This window comes from Ciona robusta, chromosome 3 (assembly GCF_009617815.1).
Source record: "Ciona robusta chromosome 3, ASM961781v2".
NCBI lineage: Eukaryota > Metazoa > Chordata > Ascidiacea > Phlebobranchia > Cionidae > Ciona > Ciona robusta.
The window spans coordinates 8,976,388-8,999,664 of NC_143237.1; the positions used below are offsets into that span (position 1 = coordinate 8,976,388).

At 29.8% G+C, this 23,277-nt stretch overlaps 3 protein-coding genes and 1 pseudogene across 4 annotated transcripts; 3 read left to right on the forward strand and 1 right to left on the reverse strand.

The window, feature by feature from the left end:
* The first annotated feature begins 13 nt into the window (after window positions 1-13).
* Window positions 14-4,911, forward strand: LOC149739001 (ATP-binding cassette sub-family C member 5 pseudogene; annotated as a pseudogene). The gene has a single exon (XR_016384665.1). The product of XR_016384665.1 is annotated as an ATP-binding cassette sub-family C member 5 pseudogene (transcript).
* On the forward strand, window positions 4,186-6,061 carry LOC149739002 (partner of Y14 and mago-like). The gene is made up of 3 exons (XM_089875245.1): window positions 4,186-5,022; window positions 5,282-5,378; window positions 5,452-6,061. The coding sequence occupies exons 1-3, from the start codon at window positions 4,959-4,961 to the stop codon at window positions 5,948-5,950; spliced, it is 660 nt and encodes a 219-aa protein (XP_089731371.1). The 5' UTR covers window positions 4,186-4,958; the 3' UTR covers window positions 5,951-6,061.
* A 139-nt stretch (window positions 6,062-6,200) lies between these two features.
* LOC149739003 (uncharacterized) lies at window positions 6,201-12,973 on the forward strand. Its single transcript, XM_089875243.1, has 4 exons — window positions 6,201-7,041; window positions 7,274-7,361; window positions 7,793-7,898; window positions 11,616-12,973. The coding sequence occupies exons 1-4, from the start codon at window positions 6,923-6,925 to the stop codon at window positions 12,431-12,433; spliced, it is 1,131 nt and encodes a 376-aa protein (XP_089731369.1). The 5' UTR covers window positions 6,201-6,922; the 3' UTR covers window positions 12,434-12,973.
* Window positions 7,413-11,485, reverse strand: LOC149739004 (cytochrome P450 1A1-like). Its single transcript, XM_089875242.1, has 6 exons — window positions 10,393-11,485; window positions 10,175-10,261; window positions 9,827-9,903; window positions 9,604-9,761; window positions 9,231-9,397; window positions 7,413-8,994 (listed from the first exon to the last, which is right to left on the reverse strand). The coding sequence occupies exons 1-6, from the start codon at window positions 11,029-11,031 to the stop codon at window positions 8,530-8,532; spliced, it is 1,593 nt and encodes a 530-aa protein (XP_089731368.1). The 5' UTR covers window positions 11,032-11,485; the 3' UTR covers window positions 7,413-8,529.
* Window positions 12,974-23,277: the final 10,304 nt, after the last annotated feature.

Here is a 23,277-nt window from a genome sequence, read left to right on the forward strand (position 1 = left end):
TCGTATGGTGCTATAGTTAAAACATGTCTGGTGAAAAGGCAACTGTTTCAAGTGTGGACGAAGAAGCAATATGTGAGTCGCAGCAGCTTTTAAATTGCCAACCAAATGAAACATTGAATGAAACGGATGATTCACTCCTTCAAGTTCCAGCCGCTCGTGTCAAGTCAAGGTCACCCATTGAAAAATATAAACCATCGTTAAAAACTTTGATTCCAATAAGGCCCTTTGCAAATGACGATCAGGACCACCCCAATGATAATGCTGGTCTTATTTCAACCATGACATTTTCATGGTTCACAGGACTCATTTGGAGAGCGTTTCGTAAACCTCCTTCTGCAAATGATCTCTGGCAGCTGTCTAAATACGACCGCACAGAACCAAACTACATCAGGATGTTGCGTTTCTGGAACGAGGAAGTAACAACTTATGGTGTTGAAAAGGCTTCACTGTTAAGAGTGTTTTTCCGGTTTGTTCGAACACGAATGCTTATCACAATCTTCTGCACCTGCATTTTTAGCACTGTTGTGTTTGTTAGCAGTGGTATCATCTTGCGAAAGCTAATACATCACGTATCCCATCCAGAATCTACATTGCATGGGGGCTTAGTTCTTGTTGGCATTCTCGCTGCAACAGAGCTTACAAGGGCTTTCTGTTTGACAGCAGTTTATGTTATAAACTATAGAACAGCAGTCAGAAGCCGTGCTGCCCTTCTCATGATGATTTTTAACAAAGTTTTACGCCTTTCGCATATGACTGGCACTGCATCTGCAGGGGAATTGGCAAATATTTGCTCCAATGATGGTGACAGACTTTTTGAGCTATGCAGAACTGGTAACATAGTAATCATGGGCCCTGTTTTGTTCATAAGTGGGACTGCATATGTTTGCGTTTTGCTTGGTCCTATTGGTTTGATTGGGTCGGCCATTTTTATTCTAATGATTCCCATTCAAGCAGTAGTCGTGAAATTCATGAATGCTGTTAGGCAGAAAGCAATTGCTTTTACTGATGAAAGGGTGCAGAAAATCAATGAAATTTTGACATCAATAAAGCTAATCAAGATGTATTCATGGGAAGAATCGTTTGCCAAGATCATTGAAGACGTGCGGAAAAAGGAGCTTGCAGCACTGAAAGTGGTTGGATTAATGGCCAGTGTGAGTGTAAGCACAGCATTCCTCACCCCAGTTGTTGCTTCTGTTATTATGTTCACCGCTTATTTGTGCCTAGGTCATAATCTTGATGCAGAAACCGCTTTCACTTCAATTGCTCTATTCAATGTGATGTCCTATGGACTAAAGCTGATGCCAATATCTATAAAAAGCATTGCAGATGGAGTGGCTTCAATAAAACGTATCCAGAAAATTCTGTGTTACATTGATTTGGTGGAATATGTTAACACGGAAACAAGAGATAGAGAAAATGCAATTGAAATACAAAATGCTTCACTCTCTTGGGATGCAAAGTCAAGTATTGATTCCATTAATAACCAATCTAATGAAGATATGGAGCAGGAGAATGACGGTCTTCTTGAGGATAAAGGAACAAAATCTTCCATTACACTGAAGAATATTGAACTAACTGTACCTAAAGGGGAATTAGTTGGTATTTATGGCTCGGTAGGATCTGGTAAGAGTTCCCTATTATCTGCAATTCTTGGGCAGTTAAAGCTTTTGGAGGGTTCAGTTGCTGTTTCCGGATCAATTGCTTATGCAGCTCAAAGTGCATGGCTAATGAATGCAACTGTGAGGGAAAATATTGTATTTGGTTCTTTATATGATGAAGTTTTATACAAAAAAGTTGTTTTTGCTTGTGGCTTGCTTCCAGATTTTGACATTCTGCCTTCAAGAGATCTGACTGAAGTTGGTGAACGTGGAATGAATCTCAGTGGAGGGCAGAAACAAAGGATTAGCCTTGCAAGAGCTTTGTATAGTGACCGAGATGTATATTTACTTGATGACCCTTTGAGTGCTGTAGATGCACATGTCGGAAAGCATATCTTTTCTGAAGCTGTTTTCTCCTTCCTAAAAACACGCAACAAAACCATCATTTTTGTCACGCACCAAACCCAGTACCTTTTACACTGTGATAAAGTTTATGCAATGAAAGATGGGACATTAACGGGAACCTCAGAACATCAACTGGATGCGAATGATCTTGAGATGTTGGAAAAAGTAGAGAATCAAAAGAGCAAAGCCTCACCTGGTAAACAAGCTCAAAGTACAACAGCTAAATCAAAATACAATGACCTAGAGCTTGAAATCCAAGGGAAACTAATGTCAGATGAAGAAATAGGCACCACTGTCCCAGTCAGCACCTACTATACATATGTCAAGGCTTCAGGTGGACTTATTATTTGGATCTTAATGTTTTTGTTCTTTGTTATTAATGTTGGTGCCCAGCAGTTCGGCATATTTTGGATTTCCTTCTGGATTAATCAGGGATCTGGAAAGAACAATTCAAATGTGGTCATGTATGATCTTATTGCTAAAAACACTTCTTCAAATACCTCAAATTTAAATTCATCGGAAACAAGTGTTTCCACCCTTACTATGAGCAATAACACAATCAGGGGTAACATTCTTGACAACCCTAATTTTAACTTATACCTCGTTATATATGGTTCTTCTGCATTGGCAATGGGTTTCATTAGTGTCTTACGTGGTTGGTCCTACGTTTCAATGACAATAAGAGGTTCTCATGTACTGCATAATGATTTGTTCAAATCAACTCTTTATGCTACAATGACTTTTTTTGATGTAACTCCCACTGGAAGAATTTTGAACCGCTTTCAAAAAGACATGGACGAAGTGGACACTGTACTGACGTTTTTGTGGGAAATGTTTTTCTTAAACTTCACTACACTACTGTTTGCTTGTGGCCTCATAGCTTATGTATTTCCTAAGTTCCTCATTATCTTAGCCATAGTTCTGCCCATTATTTTTTTGGCATACTATATTTTCAGACCTGCAGCTCGTGAGTTAAAACGCCTTGATGTTCTCAGTCGATCTCCATTTCTTTCCCATATTACTGCAACCGTTAATGGTCTTGATTCTATACGAGCATATGGTCAGCGCAGTGTGTTTTCAGCTGAGTTCCAGAGACTTTTGGATGTTAATGGTGTGCCTTGTTACTTATTCGCCTGCGCAAATCGATGGCTCGCACTTAGATTGGATCTTGTTACTGTCATCACTGGAATAGTAACCACTGTATTGGTAATCTTGAACAGTGGAGTTATCTCACCAGCAAGCGCTGGCCTTGCCCTTAGTTCTTCATTTCTAATGACTGGTTTAATTCAGTTCACCATTAGGCTTTTAACTGAGTGTGAAGCTAGGTTTGTAACCTTTGACAGGATTAAATATTACATCACAAAAATACCTCAGGAAAAATCAGAGGGCAGCATCATCCCTATTGAGAGCTGGCCTGTGTCTGGAGTTATTGAATATTCCAATGTCAGCATGAGGTATAGAGCTGGACTACCTTTTGCACTGAAAGATATTTCTTTCCAAATAAAAGATAAAGAGAAAATAGGAGTAGTTGGTCGAACTGGTTCCGGTAAGTCATCTCTCGCTGTCACTTTGTTCAGACTTGTCGATATTTCAGCAGGTACAATCTCCATTGACGGTATTGACACCAAAGCAGTTTCACTTCACGCTCTTCGATCAAAACTCTCCATAATTCCCCAAGACCCAGTTTTGTTCTCTGGCTCAGTGAGGTACAACTTGGACCCATTTTCCGAATATTCTGATGAAGCTCTGTGGACTGCATTGGAGAAAACCCGTCTTAAACAGCTCATTTCCGGCCAAGAAGGACAACTTGAGAGCATGGTGTTAGAAGGTGGTAGCAACTATTCTGTCGGTGAACGCCAATTAGTTTGCCTGGCCCGTGCCCTTCTGAGAAACAGCAAGATACTAATACTAGACGAAGCTACAGCTGCTGTTGATTCGGATACAGAAAAACTTGTGCATGAAATGACGAATGAAATGTTCACTGATTGTACGATCATCACCATTGCTCATCGCCTCTCATCAGTTACTTCATGTGATCGGGTTATGGTTCTCGGTGAAGGAGAGATATTGGAGTTTGATACACCAGATGTTTTACTATCAGATAAACAATCTCACTTTTCTCGCATGCTAGCAGTGTTTGAATCCAATGCCCTGGTATCATAATTGCGGGTTAATTTTTCGATGCAATTTTGTAAATAGTGTGTATATACTGTGTTATAAATTTTGTGCATTGTGCTAAAAATTTTCCATTGATTATTACAGACCAAACTTTATGCTAAACATTTAAAGTTATTTTGTTAAAGAGCAAATCAAATTATTATTTTTTGTTTATTTGTTTGTTAGTTTTTGTTTTATTATTTATTATTCGTTTTTGTTTATTTACTCGTTTGTGTGTTAGCTATGTATTATAAAACCAATTATACACAAATATTTCTCTGGTGTCTGATGTCTTTATCGTTTCCTAACTCTGCATACTCAACTCTCGTTGTACCCACTATTACACAAACACTTCATATTCACAACTACTGTATATTGCCCGTATTTAAATATTTCAAGGTTCCTAATACCTCCTCGGTACTTGCCTGTTGTATAATAGTTACTGTTGTCCAATAAATACCTAATATAATTACACAGGTTCCTATTACAAAGTGTTTAACCATACCCAATTGTGTAAACTGATTTATGCTGTTTTCTGGTTATCTCACCAAGTGCTTCAAAGAGTTTTGTATAACACAAGCAAGTTATGTGTATATTGCATTAAATAACATTATATATGTTGTTCAATATTGTATAAATTCTTACTATCATTAGTAATGTTGTTGTTACTTCTGCATTGTTTTATAATTAACGTACCAGCCAGAAGCTGAAGCCAATTTAATTTAATTTTTGTTACTAACACATTACAGAATCTAGTTCAAAACTGCTACATAGCCATTCCAATTATGCAAATTAAGCATGAGTAGCCAACAACACAATCTTAAAATATCACAAGCCACTGGAATAGTTCGGGATGATCGAGGTAATATGTTTGTTACATTCTTAACATTCAAAAAAGTAACTGTTGGTCTTTGTGCTTTAACTGCTTTGTGTATTTCTCACCCTGGTATTTTATTGTTTCTTTTTTTAGGCTCTTGTTTATCATTCCTTTTCTGTGCAGTATTTTCACTGCGAATTTAAGTTTGTTTTACGCCATCTTATTTTTGTAGTACACGTTTTACGCCTCTTATTTTTTTAGTACACACCATATTTTAGGCTAATATTGTATTTTCTACCTACAGGTGTTGCTTTTATACCTGCCACCCAAAGACCTGATGGTACATGGAGAAAAGCACAAAGAGTAAAAGAAGGTTATGTTCCAGATGAAGACGTAAAGAGGTATCTATCGCCAACAGTTTGAACTTTTGTGTTTAATCCAAAAAACAAAATAAATTAATGCTTGTATATGTAGGTATGAAACTTCTCGTGCTCGCAATAGAAGAAATGCTCCAGCTTGTCCTGGGTTGAGTCCTGATTTTGTTGCCCCAATTCAAACCAAGAAATCAGTTCCTGGTTTCAGTTCTTCTTCCACTGATGTAGAACTTCCTCTGAGCAGAGGAGCGAAGAAAAATCTCAAGCGGAAAGAGCAGAGGTTGAAAAAGAAGGGCGAGCAAAATGAAGTCCTCATTCAGCAACAATACAATGATTTAGTCACGGGTGATAAGAATGTTTCTGAAATCACAGAAAAATTAGCTACAAGCCATGTCTCTTCCAGCAATCCCTCCTCACTTACTGACACTGAAGCAGCTGCAAAAAAAATTAAGAATTTAAAAAAGAAAATTCGTCAGATAGATGACTTGAAAGCAAAAATCGATTCTGGAGAGATATCAAAACCCGACAAAACGCAGCTTGAGAAAATACAAAAACGTCAAGAAATTATTGATGAACTAAATAAATTAGAGTCTTCGTGAATTAGTTACTTTTTATAGAATGAATTGTTCATGTTCACTAACTTTTATAGTTGTTTGAATCAATATAGTTTATGTGGGGTTGAGTATTTTGCAATAAACTACACCAACAAAGTTTTATGATTTCATTTAGGTTTGTAAATTACTTAGCCAATATGAAAAATGTAACAAAAACTGCGTTTAAAAGTTGTGACTATGTTTGTGTTTTGACGCCAACATACAGAACGATTATGGTTAAACTGTCCACAGCTGCCTAAATATCGCAGCCTCCGTAATGTTTCTGTAATGCTGGCTGTTGGAATGTGGTGGTTAAGCCTGTGTTTCGGAGTCTACCTATATAACGAAGTATTAAAACTATAGTATCGGGTCGCAGTAGAAATTGTAGATGTGATTTTATTACGGTGTATGCTGCAACGGTTTCCAGGCAAAAACGGGAGCGTTCGTCGAAATTGCTGTATTTTTGAAATTACAGTTTGACTTCAAAATGCCTCAGTTAAGACCCAGGTTCAGACGTGAAGGCTGCACTCGCTATGAAAACTTAACAACCAATCGAAATGATTTATTGCAGAACGGTTAAAGCTGTGTTTCGCTGTAAGCTTAACGAGGTAGCACTGTTTCTGAACTAAGTTACTGCATAGCCGCAAAAATCGTATTACAATTGGACTAAACAAGCTTGTAAGTTAATGTGTAACTTTTAATGGTCTAATATTTTTATTGCATTTTCTACTCTCCATAAAATCTCTTTTGTGCTCGAGAAATATAGCAAACAGTTGCTTTAACGCGACTAGGATCCAGACGAAAGTTTTACGGACAGAAGAATATTAAAAACCAAGCACGTCAGCAGAAATATTTTTGTCAAACAGTACTACAGTAAACATAGCACGAGTGTGTCACACCCACAATTTAACCTATGGACCAGTTTTAGCGGATAGAGCTGTACGCTAGTTCACATAGGACGCTTATCGCTTGTCGGAGATGAGTCGGCCAAACAGATTGGAATACTCGCACCACTGTCTGGAACTTGTGGACGATTCAAGTGTAGAGGAATGCCAAGCATCTCAAACAGCATTGAACCAACGAAGACAGCTTAAAAGGTGACTTCGCGTGTTGTGTTATATGAGATTCTAAGTTTGGTTCAGTTTGTGTTTGAAAAACCGATTGTGTGATAATGGGTTGCTAACTAAATAAATTGTTTGCTAATAGGTTAGCAGCGAAATACAATCTCTTTGTTTTAGTTGTCGTTTTATACAGCCTGTCATACTTTTTCTTGTTTTGTAGTTCAAACCTGTCATCCTCTTTTTTGTCATACTTGTTCTTGTTTTACAGTTTCAACGAACTTAACGATGATTATAATTCCGTTTGTTCACATCAAGATACTGCAAATAAGCGAACGGTTGTTGCCACTATACTTACGGTAAGTGTTTGATATGTGACTGATTAACTGACATCTATTCCAAATTTAGTGTACGCTGGCACCATGAACTTTTATAGTCAAACCACATGAAAGGCCTTATGATAAAGCTGTTTGATCTTTGCGATTTGGCCAGATATAGCAGAGTGGGGAATATGGGACACCTTTTATTCCATTTTATCTTCCCATTTGGTAATAAACAAAGGACATTTAAGCAATTTTGAAACCGTATCTGTACGACTCCTAAGATTATTCTTAATTGTTTAAAACACGATCAGGATATTTGGAGAATATGTGCCAAATGTGTCCCATCTTACCCCACTCAGCTATACAATATGACATCAGTTTTAATACAAACTGTCGCCGAGATACAAAAATCTTGAATATACTTTCTTGCGGCATTTACACACTTTTACGTTTTCTTGTTGTAACAGTCGAGCTCCAAAGCAATGCAAACTCGTGAGGATCGCTATAGAATTGCTGACACAGCGGATCAGCATGAACATAATGCGTATGAAAACGTCCAAGCAGAGTTTTACGGTGAGCATAAGGACTATAAATTAAAGGATGTGCAAACAGGATGTGGTGTTTTGCTGTTACAAATATTTTCTGACTGTTTTATAATTATGACAGATTAAAATAATTTTAATTTAATAAACAAAAAACGCGTTGGCAATATGATGTGCCAACACTTTTACGGTTGTGCCACCAAAACGATTGCGCCCAAAACTGTTGCGTCACCAACGGTGTCGTTTATATAAATAATATTATATGAATAATAAAGTGGTTATTCGTAATATGACGTACCCTTTCGCGTCCAGAAATGCGTGTTTTTATTTTGATGTTTGTCAAGTATATATGTTTGCTGAACAGGACACAGCAATATGCATAGACAGTTTGTAAACAACACGTATGAACGGTTCAATCAAGATATAGTAGGGTAAGACGGGTTTTCATTTTCTTTTTCTAAGCCATTTGGTAGTAAACAAAGAATATTTACATAACTATATAACCGTCGGCCCGCGACTTTTAAAGAGTGTTGTTAATTATATAAACACGATCGGGAGATGTATGATTTAAATTATTATAAAACAATTTTCGATCTTACTCCACCTACTAATAGCAGGTTGGGGTAAGATGGTCCATGCTTTCACTTTCTTTTCACATCTTCTTACTCTTTGTTATCATCTGGCTTAAACACGCCCAGCCAAAATTTTTTAACATTAAGCTGAACACCAAAATCTTTTGGTCTGGTTATCGAACCAGGCTTAGTTTGAAAAGTTGGTGGTTTGGCTGGGTCTGGCTTTAACTTGCAAGTATGCGCGAGGTACGCTGTGGTTAAGAAAAGAAATGATCTTCCGATGTCTTCGCCTGGACATTTTCGATCCCCCAAAGAGAATGTGAACACTTGTTCCACTTTTGTTTCATCCAACACTTTCACACCCAAATCATCTTTGGCTAAAAATCGACTTGGGTCAAATTGGTCCGGGTTCGCCCACACTTTTGGGTCACGATTTGCTGAATATAAACTTGCTACCACCATCGTGTCTTTGCTGATGTCGTATCCACCGAGCTTGGTATCCTCCGTAGCTGAATGCGGTACCGCCAATGGAAGGCTCGGTCTGCATCTCAAAACCTAAAAAAACAATAGCACGCTTCTGTCTAAACTCTAAAGCAATTGCTCCACCCAAAAACACATATTGCGCTCAAATCGAAACTGACATTTTTAAGTTATTAACTTTGCACTTTATTGCCTACTTTCTACTTAAGGTCCGTTGTGCAATTGACATACGGGCACAGAACTCAGCACGGTAACACATCATTAGCGATTTTTCCAGGTGCGTTCAAATTAGATAACTTTTGCATTCTAACCTCATTGATAAAGGCCATGGTGTGTGGTAGAGACTCCTGGTCATGTAACGTAGGAAGATAGTCGTCCAACACTTCATTTAACTCGTTTTCAATCTTTTTCACTTCTTCTGGGTACTTTATCATGTATGTGACCACCCATAGCGCCATAGAGTACAGAGAATGATAACCTTTTTTGCAACATGTTTAAGCAATTTTTTAACCTACATCGTATAGTACTGTGGGGAAAGATTACAATTATAACCAAATATCCTGTGTTTTAAACAATTAAAAACGGTCTATGGAAGTCGCGAAGATACAGTTTTATATTCTGTTTTTATTAACTACTAAATGAGAGGTGTCCCATCTTCCCCACCCTACACCGTTTATGTGTTACCTTGTACCAAGTCGTTGATAATTGCTGCTATCGAGTTTCGATCCTTTTCAGTTATATTAGAAATATTTTCTGTGGGGTCATTAGTTAAGTCAGAGACCATCACTGAGGCCAAGTCGTTTAGTTTGTTTGGTTGGAAATGTTGAATGACCTCTTCTACCCTATGAGTGGACACATTATTTTAAATTGGTCGCAAAGCATGGGCGTTTTATTTCCCGGTTTGTACCTTTTTAAGAACCAGAGGTGGAGGTGGTAGCTCGTCTTGGCAAAATCTGCTCTTCCTTTGTTTACGCTTGGAAGAATCTGAAACGATGTGTCTGTTATATAGTAGAGAGCGAGGGAAGACACACCTTTAACATTTAACACATGGGACACCTTTAACACATAATATCCAAATATCCTGATCGTGTTTTAAACAATTAACAACAGCGTATATGGAAGTCGTAAGGAAACGGTTTTATAATTCTTTGAATGTTCTTCGTTTATTACCAATTCGAACTAGAAAATAGAATGAAAAGGTGACCCATCTTTCCCCACTCCATCAATTTTAAAATAACAGAATACATGTGTTTACTTCTGCAAGTGGGATCATGTCGCGCAATATCGATTTTGACAAGTTGTCCGTGTAATGTCGGCTCATTTCAATCAATTTGTTGAATTCCTGTTGCAAAAAGTTTTCATGGTTACGAAAGAGCATGACTTGGCGTATATGAGAACCAAAAATTATATATATGAGAACCAAAAAAAACAAAAATTACGTATATAAAAACCAAAAAAATGATATGAAACAACCTTGCTGTTGAAATCATAGGTTTCCCCATAGCACACAGTGCACAGAAAATTTGCGACTGTCTTAGTGACAATATCTTCTGCAAAGTTCTGACCATCGCCACCTTTCTCTAATTCCTGGATCATATAAACAAGCACAGATCCGATGCGTTCGTTCATAAGATCTTTCATTTCATTGTTGTTTGAGTTACTGCATAAAGTCTGTACCATCGTCGACTTGTAGTTTACCCATTCCCTTAAACAACGTGGGTCGTTTGTAACAACGCTCTTGCAACCAGATACCAATCTGTACGATGGTAACTGCGGACGACCTGAGAGAGACCTCCCTCTTTCAAGTAATGCTTCTTTTATCAATTCAACATCACAGAGAACGACCGCTTTTACTCGGCCAAACTTCAAACGAAATATCCGACCATATGTTTTGTACATTTCGTGTATGCTAAGAAACTTCGTGCCTCCGAGTGATCCTAGATTCCCGATAATCGGCCACGGAATTGGACCCGGGATTTTGAGCCAATTCCAGTTTTCACTGACAAACATCAGCAGCAACAACAGCGTGGCAACAGCAACTATTGTTTCAAAACTTGAGTTTGACATCATAGTTTCTTTCACCCTCTTTATAACGACCCAAACGGACTCCATATTTTCACACTAAGCCTATCATTGCGTCTTATAAATAAATATCTGGCATCCTTTAAAGATGTTTATGTATTAGTTATGATGTAGTACCAGCAATATCCGGTTCATTACGCCAAGAGAAAACGGAAATGCGCTCTGTAGGTAGCGCAATATGAAACGTGTAATCTAATCATTTATTTTGCAAAGTCGACGCCTAAATTGAGTATATGCATAATCGTGAGCAAATTATGTTCATGAGATTTCAATATTATTATAAAAAAATGTCAATGAAAAGCAAATTCAATTATTCCTGTACCCAAAAAGTATGTCTGTGACAAAAAATAATGTATGTTACGAACAAATTATGTTTGTTGCGGATAAATTATGTCTTTGGAAAAAAGTATTTTCGTAAAGTATGTTCGTGACAGAAAAATTATGAAGGTGACATCCTATTTTTGTTCCGTTTTGTAATCATGGCGGAAAAAATACGAACATGGCACAGCGCTGCATATTGTTTTATTCATTGTTCATTTTCCAGTTAATTAATAGACATGATAATAGCAACCCATTTTTTAAAGATGTTCGATATAACCATGTTTGTGTTTCAGCATTCGCGAGAGCATATTTTAATGAAGAAAAGTACGACGATGCACAACGAGCATTGGAAAAGCTGTTGCCCTGTGCATGCGGTAGCCTGCTGTTGCAAGTGAAGATCGCCATCGTTAGGTGCATGCTTGAGAAACGAGCAACGGAAGATATTGGTGACTTGGTACACGACCTTGTACGTGAAAACGAAGCCGTTTCGTGCTGGGACAAAGTTAAAGTTATAGAAGAACTGCGACTTTTATCTCAGAAACTTTCCAGCTGTGGTGTGTGCGAAGAGGCGCTGAAAGTATTAAAATATTGTGCTGAGAGTACACAGTGTATCTCTGATCCGAATAAGCGACTGTTTGAACTTGTAGAAACTGCTGGAGCAATACAACACGTATGTGACTGTGACACAGACGCGTTTCATTATTGCAAAACAGCCGAGGAGATTCTACAACTTCTGGACGCCATCTACCGACAGGTTTTAAACATAAAAGAGGTCGACAAAAAATTTAAATGCCGGCAAACAGTTTGGTGTCTTAAGTACTTTGGCTACTGTTGCAACCGACTTGGTAAATACAGAAGATCAGTGAACGTTCATAAACATGCTATTCAACTAATGGAAACGACGTACGGGGCCGACGCGCGCTTGTACAATGTTCTAGGTATATGTTATAATAATCTGGGCTCGGCATACAAAAGGATCGAACAGCCCAAACTTGCCAAATCATCTTATGAAACTGCGCTTAGTATTTACGAATCTGCACTTGACTGGGGATCGGACGAATCTCGTGAAAATTGTATTAGCAGTTGTCGGAAGAGGCTACATAATGTTTGACAATATCGACTTGCTATAAAACGTTTCACAATAAAAGCACATCATACTTTTTTTCGCAAAAACCACTAAAGTTCAAATATATTGTTTGTTTTTTTTGCATTCTAAAGGTTTTAAGGACTTTATGAAATTTCACAACGAAGTCCTAACTGTCACGTTTCAAGTCCTAACTGTCACTCAATAACAAAACACAACCGTTTATTGTGCATACAATGTACAAATGGTCTGTCATCACAGAAATCAGAGACAAAGTCTGTGTTCCGAGTCCAAGAATTTCTTCTTCAATATTTTTTAGTCTACATGAGTTTATGCCCAATGTCCGTATGACAAACACAAGGCCACAATTTAAACAGAACATCGACAAAAAAATATTAATAAAATTTTGAGAAAAAATACACAAAACATGGACCAAAAAAATGACAAATATAGAAAAAATATAGACAAAACATTCCAAGTCCAGTATTCCGAGCCCAAGAATTGGAAAAACATTGACAAAAATTGATTAAGTATTTCTAGTTCAAGAATTTCTTCCTTAAAATCCTTTATATTATTGTTTATACTAAAATATTGATAAATTTTTAAGAAAAAATACTCAAAACATTGACCAAAAAAATATTTAAAAAAATAACAAAATATAGAAATAATATAGACAAAACATGGAAAAAACATTGACAAAATAATAATTAAGTATTCCTAGTCCAAGAATTTCTTCTTTAATATTTTTTTACTATTGATTATACATAAAATGTTAAAAAAAATTGAGAAAAAAAATATAGAAAAAAAATATAGAAAAAAAAAACAAAATATAGAAAAAATATAGACGAAACATGGAAAAAAAACATTCACAAAATATTGATTAAGTATTCCAAGTTCAGAATAATTTTTATACTATTGATTATACTAAAAATATTGAAACATTTTTGAGAAAAATTATTCAATAACTGAACCAAAAAAGTGTAGAAAAAAATAACAAAATATAAAAACATATAGACAAAACGTGGAAAAAACATTGACAAAATATTGATAAAGTATTTTAAGTCCAACAATTTTTTCTTAATTATTTTTTATACCAAAAATATTGAAAAATTTTTGAGAAAAAATACTCAAAACATGGACCAAAAGATATAGAAAAAATCACAAAATATAAAAAATATACAGGAAATATGGAGAAAAAAATTGACAAAATATTGATTAAGTATTTCGAGTCCAAGAATTTCCACTTAAGTATTTTTTTACTATTGTTTATACTAAAAATATTGAAAAATTTCTGAGAAAGAGTACTTAAAAACTGGATTAAAAATGGAGAAAAAAATAACTAAATATAAAACAAATATAGACAAAACATGGAAAAAACATTGACAAAATAATAATTAAGTATTTCTAGTCCAAGAATTTCTGCTTTAATATTTTTTTACTATTGTTTATACTAAAAATATTAAAAAATTTCTGAAAAAAAATACTCAAAACATGGACCAAAAAAATATAGAAAATAATAACTAAATATAAAAGAAATATAAAACAATATAGACCAAACATAGAAAAAACATTGACAAAATAATAATTAAGTATTTCTAGTCCAAGAATTTCTGCTTTAATATTTTTTTACTATTGTTTATACTAAAAATATTAAAAAATTTCTGAAAAAAAATACTCAAAACATGGACCAAAAAAATATAGAAAATAATAACTAAATATAAAAGAAATATAAAACAATATAGACAAAACATAGAAAAAACATTGACAAAATAATAATTAAGTATTTCTAGTCCAAGAAGTTCTTCTTTAATTTTTTTTACTATTGATTATACTTAAAATATTGAAAAAAATTAGAGAAAAAAAAATATAGAAAAAAAATATAGAGAAAAAAATAAACAAAATATAGAAAAAAAATAGACGAAACATGGAAAAAAACATTGACAAAATATTGATTAAGTATTTCGAGTTCAAGAATTTCTACTTTAATATTTTTTTACTATTGTTTATACTAAAAATATTGAAAAATTTCTGAGAAAGAGTACTTAAAAACTGGATCAAAAAATGTAGAAAAAAAAACAAAATATAAAAAAATATAGACAAAACATGGAAAAAACATTGACAAAATAATAATTAAGTATTTCTAGTCCAAGAATTTCTGCTTTAATATTTTTTTACTATTGTTTATACTAAAAATATTGAAAAATTTCTGAGAAAAAATACTCAAAACATGGACCAAAAAAATATAGAAAATAATAACTAAATATAAAAAAAATATAGACAAAACATGGAAAAAATATTGACAAAATAATAATTAAGTATTTCTAGTCCAAGAATTTCTGCTTTAATATTTTTTTACTATTGTTTATACTAAAAATATTGAAAAATTTCTGAGAAAGAGTACTTAAAAACTGGATTAAAAATGGAGAAAAAAATAACTAAATATAAAACAAATATAGACAAAACATGGAAAAAACATTGACAAAATAATAATTAAGTATTTCTAGTCCAAGAATTTCTGCTTTAATATTTTTTTACTATTGTTTATACTAAAAATATTAAAAAATTTCTGAAAAAAAATACTCAAAACATGGACCAAAAAAATATAGAAAATAATAACTAAATATAAAAGAAATATAAAACAATATAGACAAAACATAGAAAAAACATTGACAAAATAATAATTAAGTATTTCTTGTCCAAGAATTTCTGCTTTAATATTTTTTTACTATTGTTTATACTAAAAATATTAAAAAATTTCTGAAAAAAAATACTCAAAACATGGACCAAAAAAATATAGAAAATAATAACTAAATATAAAAGAAATATAAAACAATATAGACAAAACATAGAAAAAACATTGACAAAATAATAATTAAGTATTTCTAGTCCAAGAAGTTCTTCTTTAATTTTTTTTACTATTGATTATACTTAAAATATTGAAAAAAATTAGAGAAAAAAAAATATAGAAAAAAATATAGAGAAAAAAATAAACAAAATATAGAAAAAAAAATAGACGAAACATGGAAAAAAACATTGACAAAATATTGATTAAGTATTTCGAGTTCAAGAATTTCTACTTTAATATTTTTTTACTATTGTTTATACTAAAAATATTGAAAAATTTCTGAGAAAGAGTACTTAAAAACTGGATCAAAAAATGTAGAAAAAAAAACAAAATATAAAAAAATATAGACAAAACATGGAAAAAACATTGACAAAATAATAATTAAGTATTTCTAGTCCAAGAATTTCTGCTTTAATATTTTTTTACTATTGTTTATACTAAAAATATTGAAAAATTTCTGAGAAAAAATACTCAAAACATGGACCAAAAAAATATAGAAAATAATAACTAAATATAAAAAAAATATAGACAAAACATGGAAAAAATATTGACAAAATAATAATTAAGTATTTCTAGTCCAAGAATTTCTGCTTTAATATTTTTTTACTATTGTTTATACTAAAAATATTGAAAAATTTCTGAGAAAAAATACTCAAAACATGGACCAAAAAAATATAGAAAATAATAACTAAATATAAAAGAAATATAAAACAATATAGACAAAACATAGAAAAAACATTGACAAAATAATAATTAAGTATTTCTAGTCCAAGAAGTTCTTCTTTAATTTTTTTTACTATTGATTATACTTAAAATATTGAAAAAAATTAGAGAAAAAAAAATATAGAAAAAAAATATAGAGAAAAAAATAAACAAAATATAGAAAAAAAATAGACGAAACATGGAAAAAAACATTGACAAAATATTGATTAAGTATTTCGAGTTCAAGAATTTCTACTTTAATATTCTTTTACTATTGTTTATACTAAAAATATTGAAAAATTTCTGAGAAAGAGTACTTAAAAACTGGATCAAAAAATGTAGAAAAAAGAACAAAATATAAAAAAATATAGACAAAACATGGAAAAAACATTGAAAAATAATAATTAAGCATTTCTAGTCCAAGAATTTCTGCTTTAACATTTTTTTACTATTGTTTATATTAAAAATATTGAAAAATTTCTGAGAAAAAATACTAAAACATGGACCAAAAAAATATAGAAAATAATAACTAAATATAAAACAATATAGACAAAACATAAAAAAAACATTGACAAAATAATAATTAAGTATTTCTAGTCCAAGAAGTTCTTCTTTAATATTTTTTTACTATTGTTTATACTAAAAATATTGAAAAATTTCGGAGCAAAATACTCAGAACATGGACCAAAAAATTATAGAAAATAATAATTAATATAAAAAAATATAAAAAAATATAGACAGAACATGGAAAAAACATTGACAAAATATTGATTAAGTATTTTGAGTCCAGAATATTTTTTATACTATTAATTATACTAAAAATATTAAAAAGTTTCTGAGAAAATGTACTTAAAAACTGGATCACAAAATATAGAAAAAAATAACAAAAATAAAAAAATATAGACAAAACATGGAAAAAACATTCACAAAATAATAATTAAAAATTTCTAGTCCAAGAATTTCTGCTTTAATATTTTTTTACTATTGTTTATACTAAAAATATTGAAAAATTTCGGAGCAAAATACTCAGAAAATGGACCAAAAAAATTATAGAAAATAATAATTAATATAAAAAAATATAAAAAATGTAGACGAAACATGGAAAAAACATTGACGGAATAATAATTAAGTATTTCTAGTCTAAGAATTTCTTCTTTACTATTTTTTCACAATTGTTTATACTAAAATTATTGGAAAATTTCTGAAAAAAAATACTCAAAACATGGAACAAAATTATAGAAAAAAATAACTAAATATAAAAAAAATATAGACAAAACATGGAAAAAACATTGACAAAACAATAATTAAGTATTTCTAGTCTAAGAATTTCTACTTTAGTATTTTTTTACTATTGTTTATACTAAAAATATTGAAAAATTTCTGTGAAAAAATACTCAAAACATGGACCAAAAAATATAGAAAAAAAAACTAAATATAAAAAAAAAATATATATAAAGAATATAGACAAAACATGGAAAAAAAGTTGTCAAAATAATAATTAAGTATTTTTTCTGAAAAAAAATACTCAAAACATGGACCAAAAATATAGAAAAAAATAACTAAATATAAAAACAATATAGACAAAACATGGAAAAAACATTGACAAAGTAATAATTAAGTATTTCTAGTCCAAGAATTTCTCTTTAATATTTTTTTACTATTGATTATACTAAAAATATTGAAACATTTTTGAGAAAAAATACTCAAAAACTGGACCAAAAAAATGTAGAAAAAAGTAACAAAATATAAAAAAATATAGACAAAACATGGAAATAACATTGACAAAAATAGATAAAGTATTTTAAGTCCAAAAATTTTTTCTTTAATATTGTTTATACTAAAAATATTGAAAATTTTCTGAAAAAAAATACTCAAAACATGGACCAAAAAATATAGAAAACAATAACTAAATATAAAAGAAATATAGACAAAACATGGAAAAATATTGACAAAATAATAATTAGGTATTTCTAGTCCAAGAATTGTATTAGCAGTTGTCGGAAGAGGCTACAAAATGTTTGACAATATCGACTTGCTATAAAACGTTTCACAATAAAAGCACATCAAACCTTTTTTCGCAAAAACCACTAAAGTTCAAATATATTGTTTGTTTTTTTGCATTCTAAAGGTCTAAAGGACTTTATGAAATTTCACAACGAAGTCCTAACTGTCACGTTTTCAAGTCCTTACTGTCACTCAATAACATAAAAATGTTTAAAAAAAATTGAGAAAAAAAATATAGAAAAAAAAAAATATAGAAAAAAAACAAAATATAGAAAAAATATAGACGAAACATGGAAAAAAAACATTCACAAAATATTGATTAAGTATTTCAAGTTCAGAATAATTTTTATACTATTGATTATACTAAAAATATTGAAACATTTTTGAGAAAAATTATTCAATAACTGAACCAAAAAAGTGTAGAAAAAAATAACAAAATATAAAAATATATAGACAAAACGTGGAAAAAAAATTGACAAAATATTGATAAAGTATTTTAAGTCCAAAAATTTTTTCTTTATTATTTTTTATACCAAAAATATTAAAAAAATTTTGAGAAAAAATACTCAAAACATGGACCAAAAGATATAGAAAAAATCACAAAATATAAAAAATATACAGGAAATATGGAAAAAAATTGACAAAATATTGATTAAGTATTTCGAGTCCAGAATATTTTTTATACTATTGATTATAGTAAAAATATTGAAAAATTTCTGAGAAAAAGTACTTAAAAACTAGATCGAAAAATGTAGAAAAAAATAAAAAAATACAAAAATATTTAGACAAAACATTGAAAAAACATGGACAAAATAATAATTAAGTATTTCTAGTTCAAGAGGTTCTTCTTTAATATTTTTTTACTATTGATTATACTTAAAATATTGAAAAAAATTTGAGAAAAAAAAATATAGAAAAAAAAAATATAGAAAAAATAAACAAAATATAGAAAAAAAATAGACGAAACATGGAAAAAAACATTGACAAAATATTGATTAAGTATTTCGAGTTCAAGAATTTCTACTTTAATATTTTTTTACTATTGTTTATACTAAAAATATTGAAAAATTTCTGAGAAAGAGTACTTAAAAACTGGATCAAAAAATGTAGAAAAAAAAACAAAAAATATAAAAAAATATAGACAAAACATGGAAAAAACATTGACAAAATAATAATTAAGCATTTCTAGTCCAAGAATTTCTGCTTTAACATTTTTTTACTATTGTTTATACTAAAAATATTGAAAAATTTCTCAGAAAAAATACTCAAAACATGGACCAAAAAAATATAGAAAATAATAAATAAATATAAAAGAAATATAAAACAATATAGACAAAACATGGAAAAAACATTGACAAAATAATAATTAAGTATTTCTAGTCCAAGGAGTTCTTCTTGAATATTTTTTTACTATTGTTTATACTAAAAATATTGAAAAATTTCGGAGCAAAATACTCAGAACATGGACCAAAAAATTATAGAAAATAATAATTAATATAAAAAAATATAAAAAAATATAGACAGAACATGGAAAAAACATTGACAAAATATTGATTAAGTATTTTGAGTCCAGAATATTTTTTATACTATTAATTATACTAAAAATATTAAAAAGTTTCTGAGAAAATGTACTTAAAAACTGGATCAAAAAATATAGAAAAAAATAACAAAAATAAAAAAATATAGACAAAACATGGAAAAAACATTCCCAAAATAATAATTAAAAATTTCTAGTCCAAGAATTTCTGCTTTAATATTTTTTACTATTGTTTATACTAAAAATATTGAAAAATTTCTGTGAAAAAATACTCAAAACATGGACCAAAAAATTATAGAAAATAATAATTAATATAAAAAAATATAAAAAAATATAGACAAAACATGGAAAAAACATTGACGGAATAATAATTAAGTATTTCTAGTCTAAGAATTTCTTCTTTACTATTTTTTCACAATTGTTTATACTAAAATTATTGGAAAATTTCTGAAAAAAAATACTCAAAACATGGACCAAAAATTATAGAAAAAAATAACTAAATATAAAAAAAATATAGACAAAACATGGAAAAAACATTGACAAAATAATAACTAAGTATTTCTAGTCTAAGAATTTCTACTTTAGTATTTTTTTACTATTGTTTATACTAAAAATATTGAAAAATTTCTGTGAAAAAATACTCAAAACATGGACCAAAAAATATAGAAAAAAAAACTAAATATAAAAAATATATCTAAAGAATATAGACAAAACATGGAAAAAAAGCTGTCAAAATAATAATTAAGTATTTTTCTGAAAAAAAATACTTAAAACATGGACCAAAAATATAGAAAAAAATAACTAAATATAAAAAAATATAGACAAAACATGGAAAAAACATTGACAAAATACTAATTAAGAATTTCTAGTCCAAGAATTTCTCTTTAACATTTTTTTACTATTATTTATACTAAAAATATTGAAAAATTTTGGAAAAAAAATACTCAAAACATGGACCAAAAAATATAGAAATAGAAAAAATATAAAAAATATAGATAAAACATGTAAAACACATTGACAAAATAATAATCAAGTATTTCTATTCCAAGAATTTCTTTTTAATATTTTTTTACTGTTGTTTATACTAAAAATATTGAAAAATTTCTGAGAAAAAGTACTCAAAAACTGGATCAAAAAATGTAGAAAAAATAACTAAATATAAAAAAAATATGGATGAAACATGGAAAAAATATTGACTAAAAATTGATTAAGTATTTCGAGTCCAGAATATTTTATATACTATTAATTATACTAAAAATAATGAAAAATTTCTGAGAAAAATTATTAAAAACTGGATCAAAAAATGTAGAAAAAAATAACAAAATATTAAAAAATATAGACAAAACATGGAAAAAACATTGACAAAATAATAATTAAGTATTTCTAGTCCACGAATTTCTTCTTTAATATTTTTTTACTATTGTTTATACTAAAAATAATGAAAAATTTCTGAGAAAAAATACTCAGAACATGGACCAAAAAATTATAGAAAATAATAATTAATATAAAAAAAATATAAAAAAATATAGACAAAACATGGAAAAAACATTGACGGAATAATAATTAAGTATTTCTAGTCCAAGAATTTCTTCTTTAATATTTTTTCCCTTTTGATTATACTAAAAATATTAAAAAAATTTTGAGAAAAAAAAACTAGAAAAAAGAAACAAAATATAGAAAAAATATAGACGAAACATGGACAAAAACATTGACAAAATATTGATTAAGTATTTCTTATTTATTTCAAGTTTAGAATAGTCTTTATACTATTGATTATATTAAAAATATTGAAACATTTTTGAGAAAAATTACTCAATAACTGGACCAAAAAAAAGTAGAAAAAAATAAAAAAATATAAAAAAATATTGAAAAATTTCTGAGAAAAAGTACTTAAAAACTGGATCAAAAATGTAGAAAAAAAACAAAATATAAAAAATATAGAGGAAACATGGAAAGAACATTGACAACATATTAATTAAGTTTTTCGAGTCCAGAATACTTTTTATACTATTGTATATACTGAGATTCTGTAGATATTTGTAAAAAAAAACAAGAGAGCTAAGTATCAATAACGTGGAACGTGTGGCTATAAAAATACACTGTGGTAAAGATGATTTGTAAATATTTTTTATACCTGTAACAAATTATTAAGAAAATATTAATGAAACCTGAAAGAAATTGATAAAAATAAACAAAAATAAAACTTTTAAAAAAATGTATAGACAAAACAACGACGAAAAAAGAAACAAAAATATTGAGTAAACACGAACAAGACATACACAAAACATGGACAAAAAATTCGGATGATAAACAATAACATTAAAAAAAATAACAAATATAGAAAAATATAGACAATACACCCCGAGTCCAGTATTCCGAGACCAAGAATTTACTTTTTAATATTTTTTTATACTATTGTATATACTAGCATTCTGTAGATATTTATAAAAACAAGAGAGCAGACCATCAATAACGTGGCAAGTCTCGCTATAAAAATGGTTTGGTCAAGGCCATTTGTAAACCTGTTGATGCACAATGTCCGTATGACAAAAACAAGGACACATTGGAACAGAATATATACACAAATATGGATCATATTTTGAGAAAAAATGCACAAAAAAATATAGAAAAAAATAACAAAATATAGAAAAAATATAGTCAACACGTGGATAAAATATAGAAAAAGTATATATATAGAGCAAGAGCCTCATTAACGTGGCATGTGCGACTATAAAAATGCGGTGGTCAAGACGATTAGTAAATTTGATTTTTGCCGGTTAAAAAATATAAACCAAATATGAATAAAACATGAAAAAAAATTGCTAAATATAAATCAAAATATTGATAAAGTTTTGAAAAATATAGAAAAAACATGGACAAAAAATTGACAAAATATTAAGAAAACATCAACAAAACATGGACCAATACTAATGATATATAATTGACAAAATATAGATAGAAAGTTAACCTACCTTTTCAGAAAGTTGACCTACCTTGTCAACTAAAGTTTTCAACCAAGTGGTGAAGATCGAATTTTCTTTTGCTATTTTATAAATTTGTTTGAGGATGCACAAACATCGTTTTGCAAGAATATATTATCTGTGATCACACTGGTATACCACAAAGAGGGAGTTGTCGTTGAGTGTCTTAATAAAACCCAGTATGCTTACAATATGCCGATACAGATATCTTATGATGGTAGCAGGGCATGAAGTCCAGTGCTCTTAAATGTTGTCCTTGTCAATTTTAAGTCTATATTTTAAAAGGTTTAAGATCTCACAAGTACATATATGTATCTTAATACGGATTTTTATTTTTAATATCTAAATACGGATTTTTATTTTTAAATTAGTTTTACTGCTCTCAAAACCTCCTGGTTTATATTATTAAATCCGAATTCCTTTTACTTTAAAATCAGAATGCAATATTGTATGTTCCAATGCTTGGGAGGTGTAGTTTCGTTCAAGTTGTATTTACAAACATTTTAGATCCGGATTGGCAGTCTTTTTGAAATTTTAATATACAAAAACCCTCAAATGTATAAAACTAATTGTGGAAGACTCGCTGTATATCAGATTACAACGGTATATGGTGTATAACAATGTGTAAAGGTTTTTATACGAGAGAAGGCAATTAAATACATTAAGCAGCATAATAATGTTTTTGTTGTTTAAATATTATTATATATAAATGTTGTTAATATTATAAATAAACTGACATTCTAATAAAAAACGTTTATTGTACCAACATTCCATATGTCATTGGAAATTACACGTTGGTGCA

Coding starts and splice junctions, on each gene's coding strand:
- LOC149739002 (XM_089875245.1), top strand. CDS start 4,959: ATGAGTAGCCAACAACACAATCTTAAAATATCACAAGCCACTGGAATA. Junction 5,023..5,281: donor AATAGTTCGGGATGATCGAG/GTAATATGTTTG, acceptor TTCTACCTACAG/GTGTTGCTTTTATACCTGCC. Junction 5,379..5,451: donor CCAGATGAAGACGTAAAGAG/GTATCTATCGCC, acceptor TTGTATATGTAG/GTATGAAACTTCTCGTGCTC.
- LOC149739003 (XM_089875243.1), top strand. CDS start 6,923: ATGAGTCGGCCAAACAGATTGGAATACTCGCACCACTGTCTGGAACTT. Junction 7,042..7,273: donor CAACGAAGACAGCTTAAAAG/GTGACTTCGCGT, acceptor CTTGTTTTACAG/TTTCAACGAACTTAACGATG. Junction 7,899..11,615: donor CGTCCAAGCAGAGTTTTACG/GTGAGCATAAGG, acceptor TTTGTGTTTCAG/CATTCGCGAGAGCATATTTT.
- LOC149739004 (XM_089875242.1), bottom strand. CDS start 11,031: ATGGAGTCCGTTTGGGTCGTTATAAAGAGGGTGAAAGAAACTATGATG. Junction 10,262..10,392: donor CCTATGATTTCAACAGCAAG/GTTGTTTCATAT, acceptor TTTTTGCAACAG/GAATTCAACAAATTGATTGA. Junction 8,995..9,230: donor CCATGGCCTTTATCAATGAG/GTTAGAATGCAA, acceptor TTGTTTTTTTAG/GTTTTGAGATGCAGACCGAG.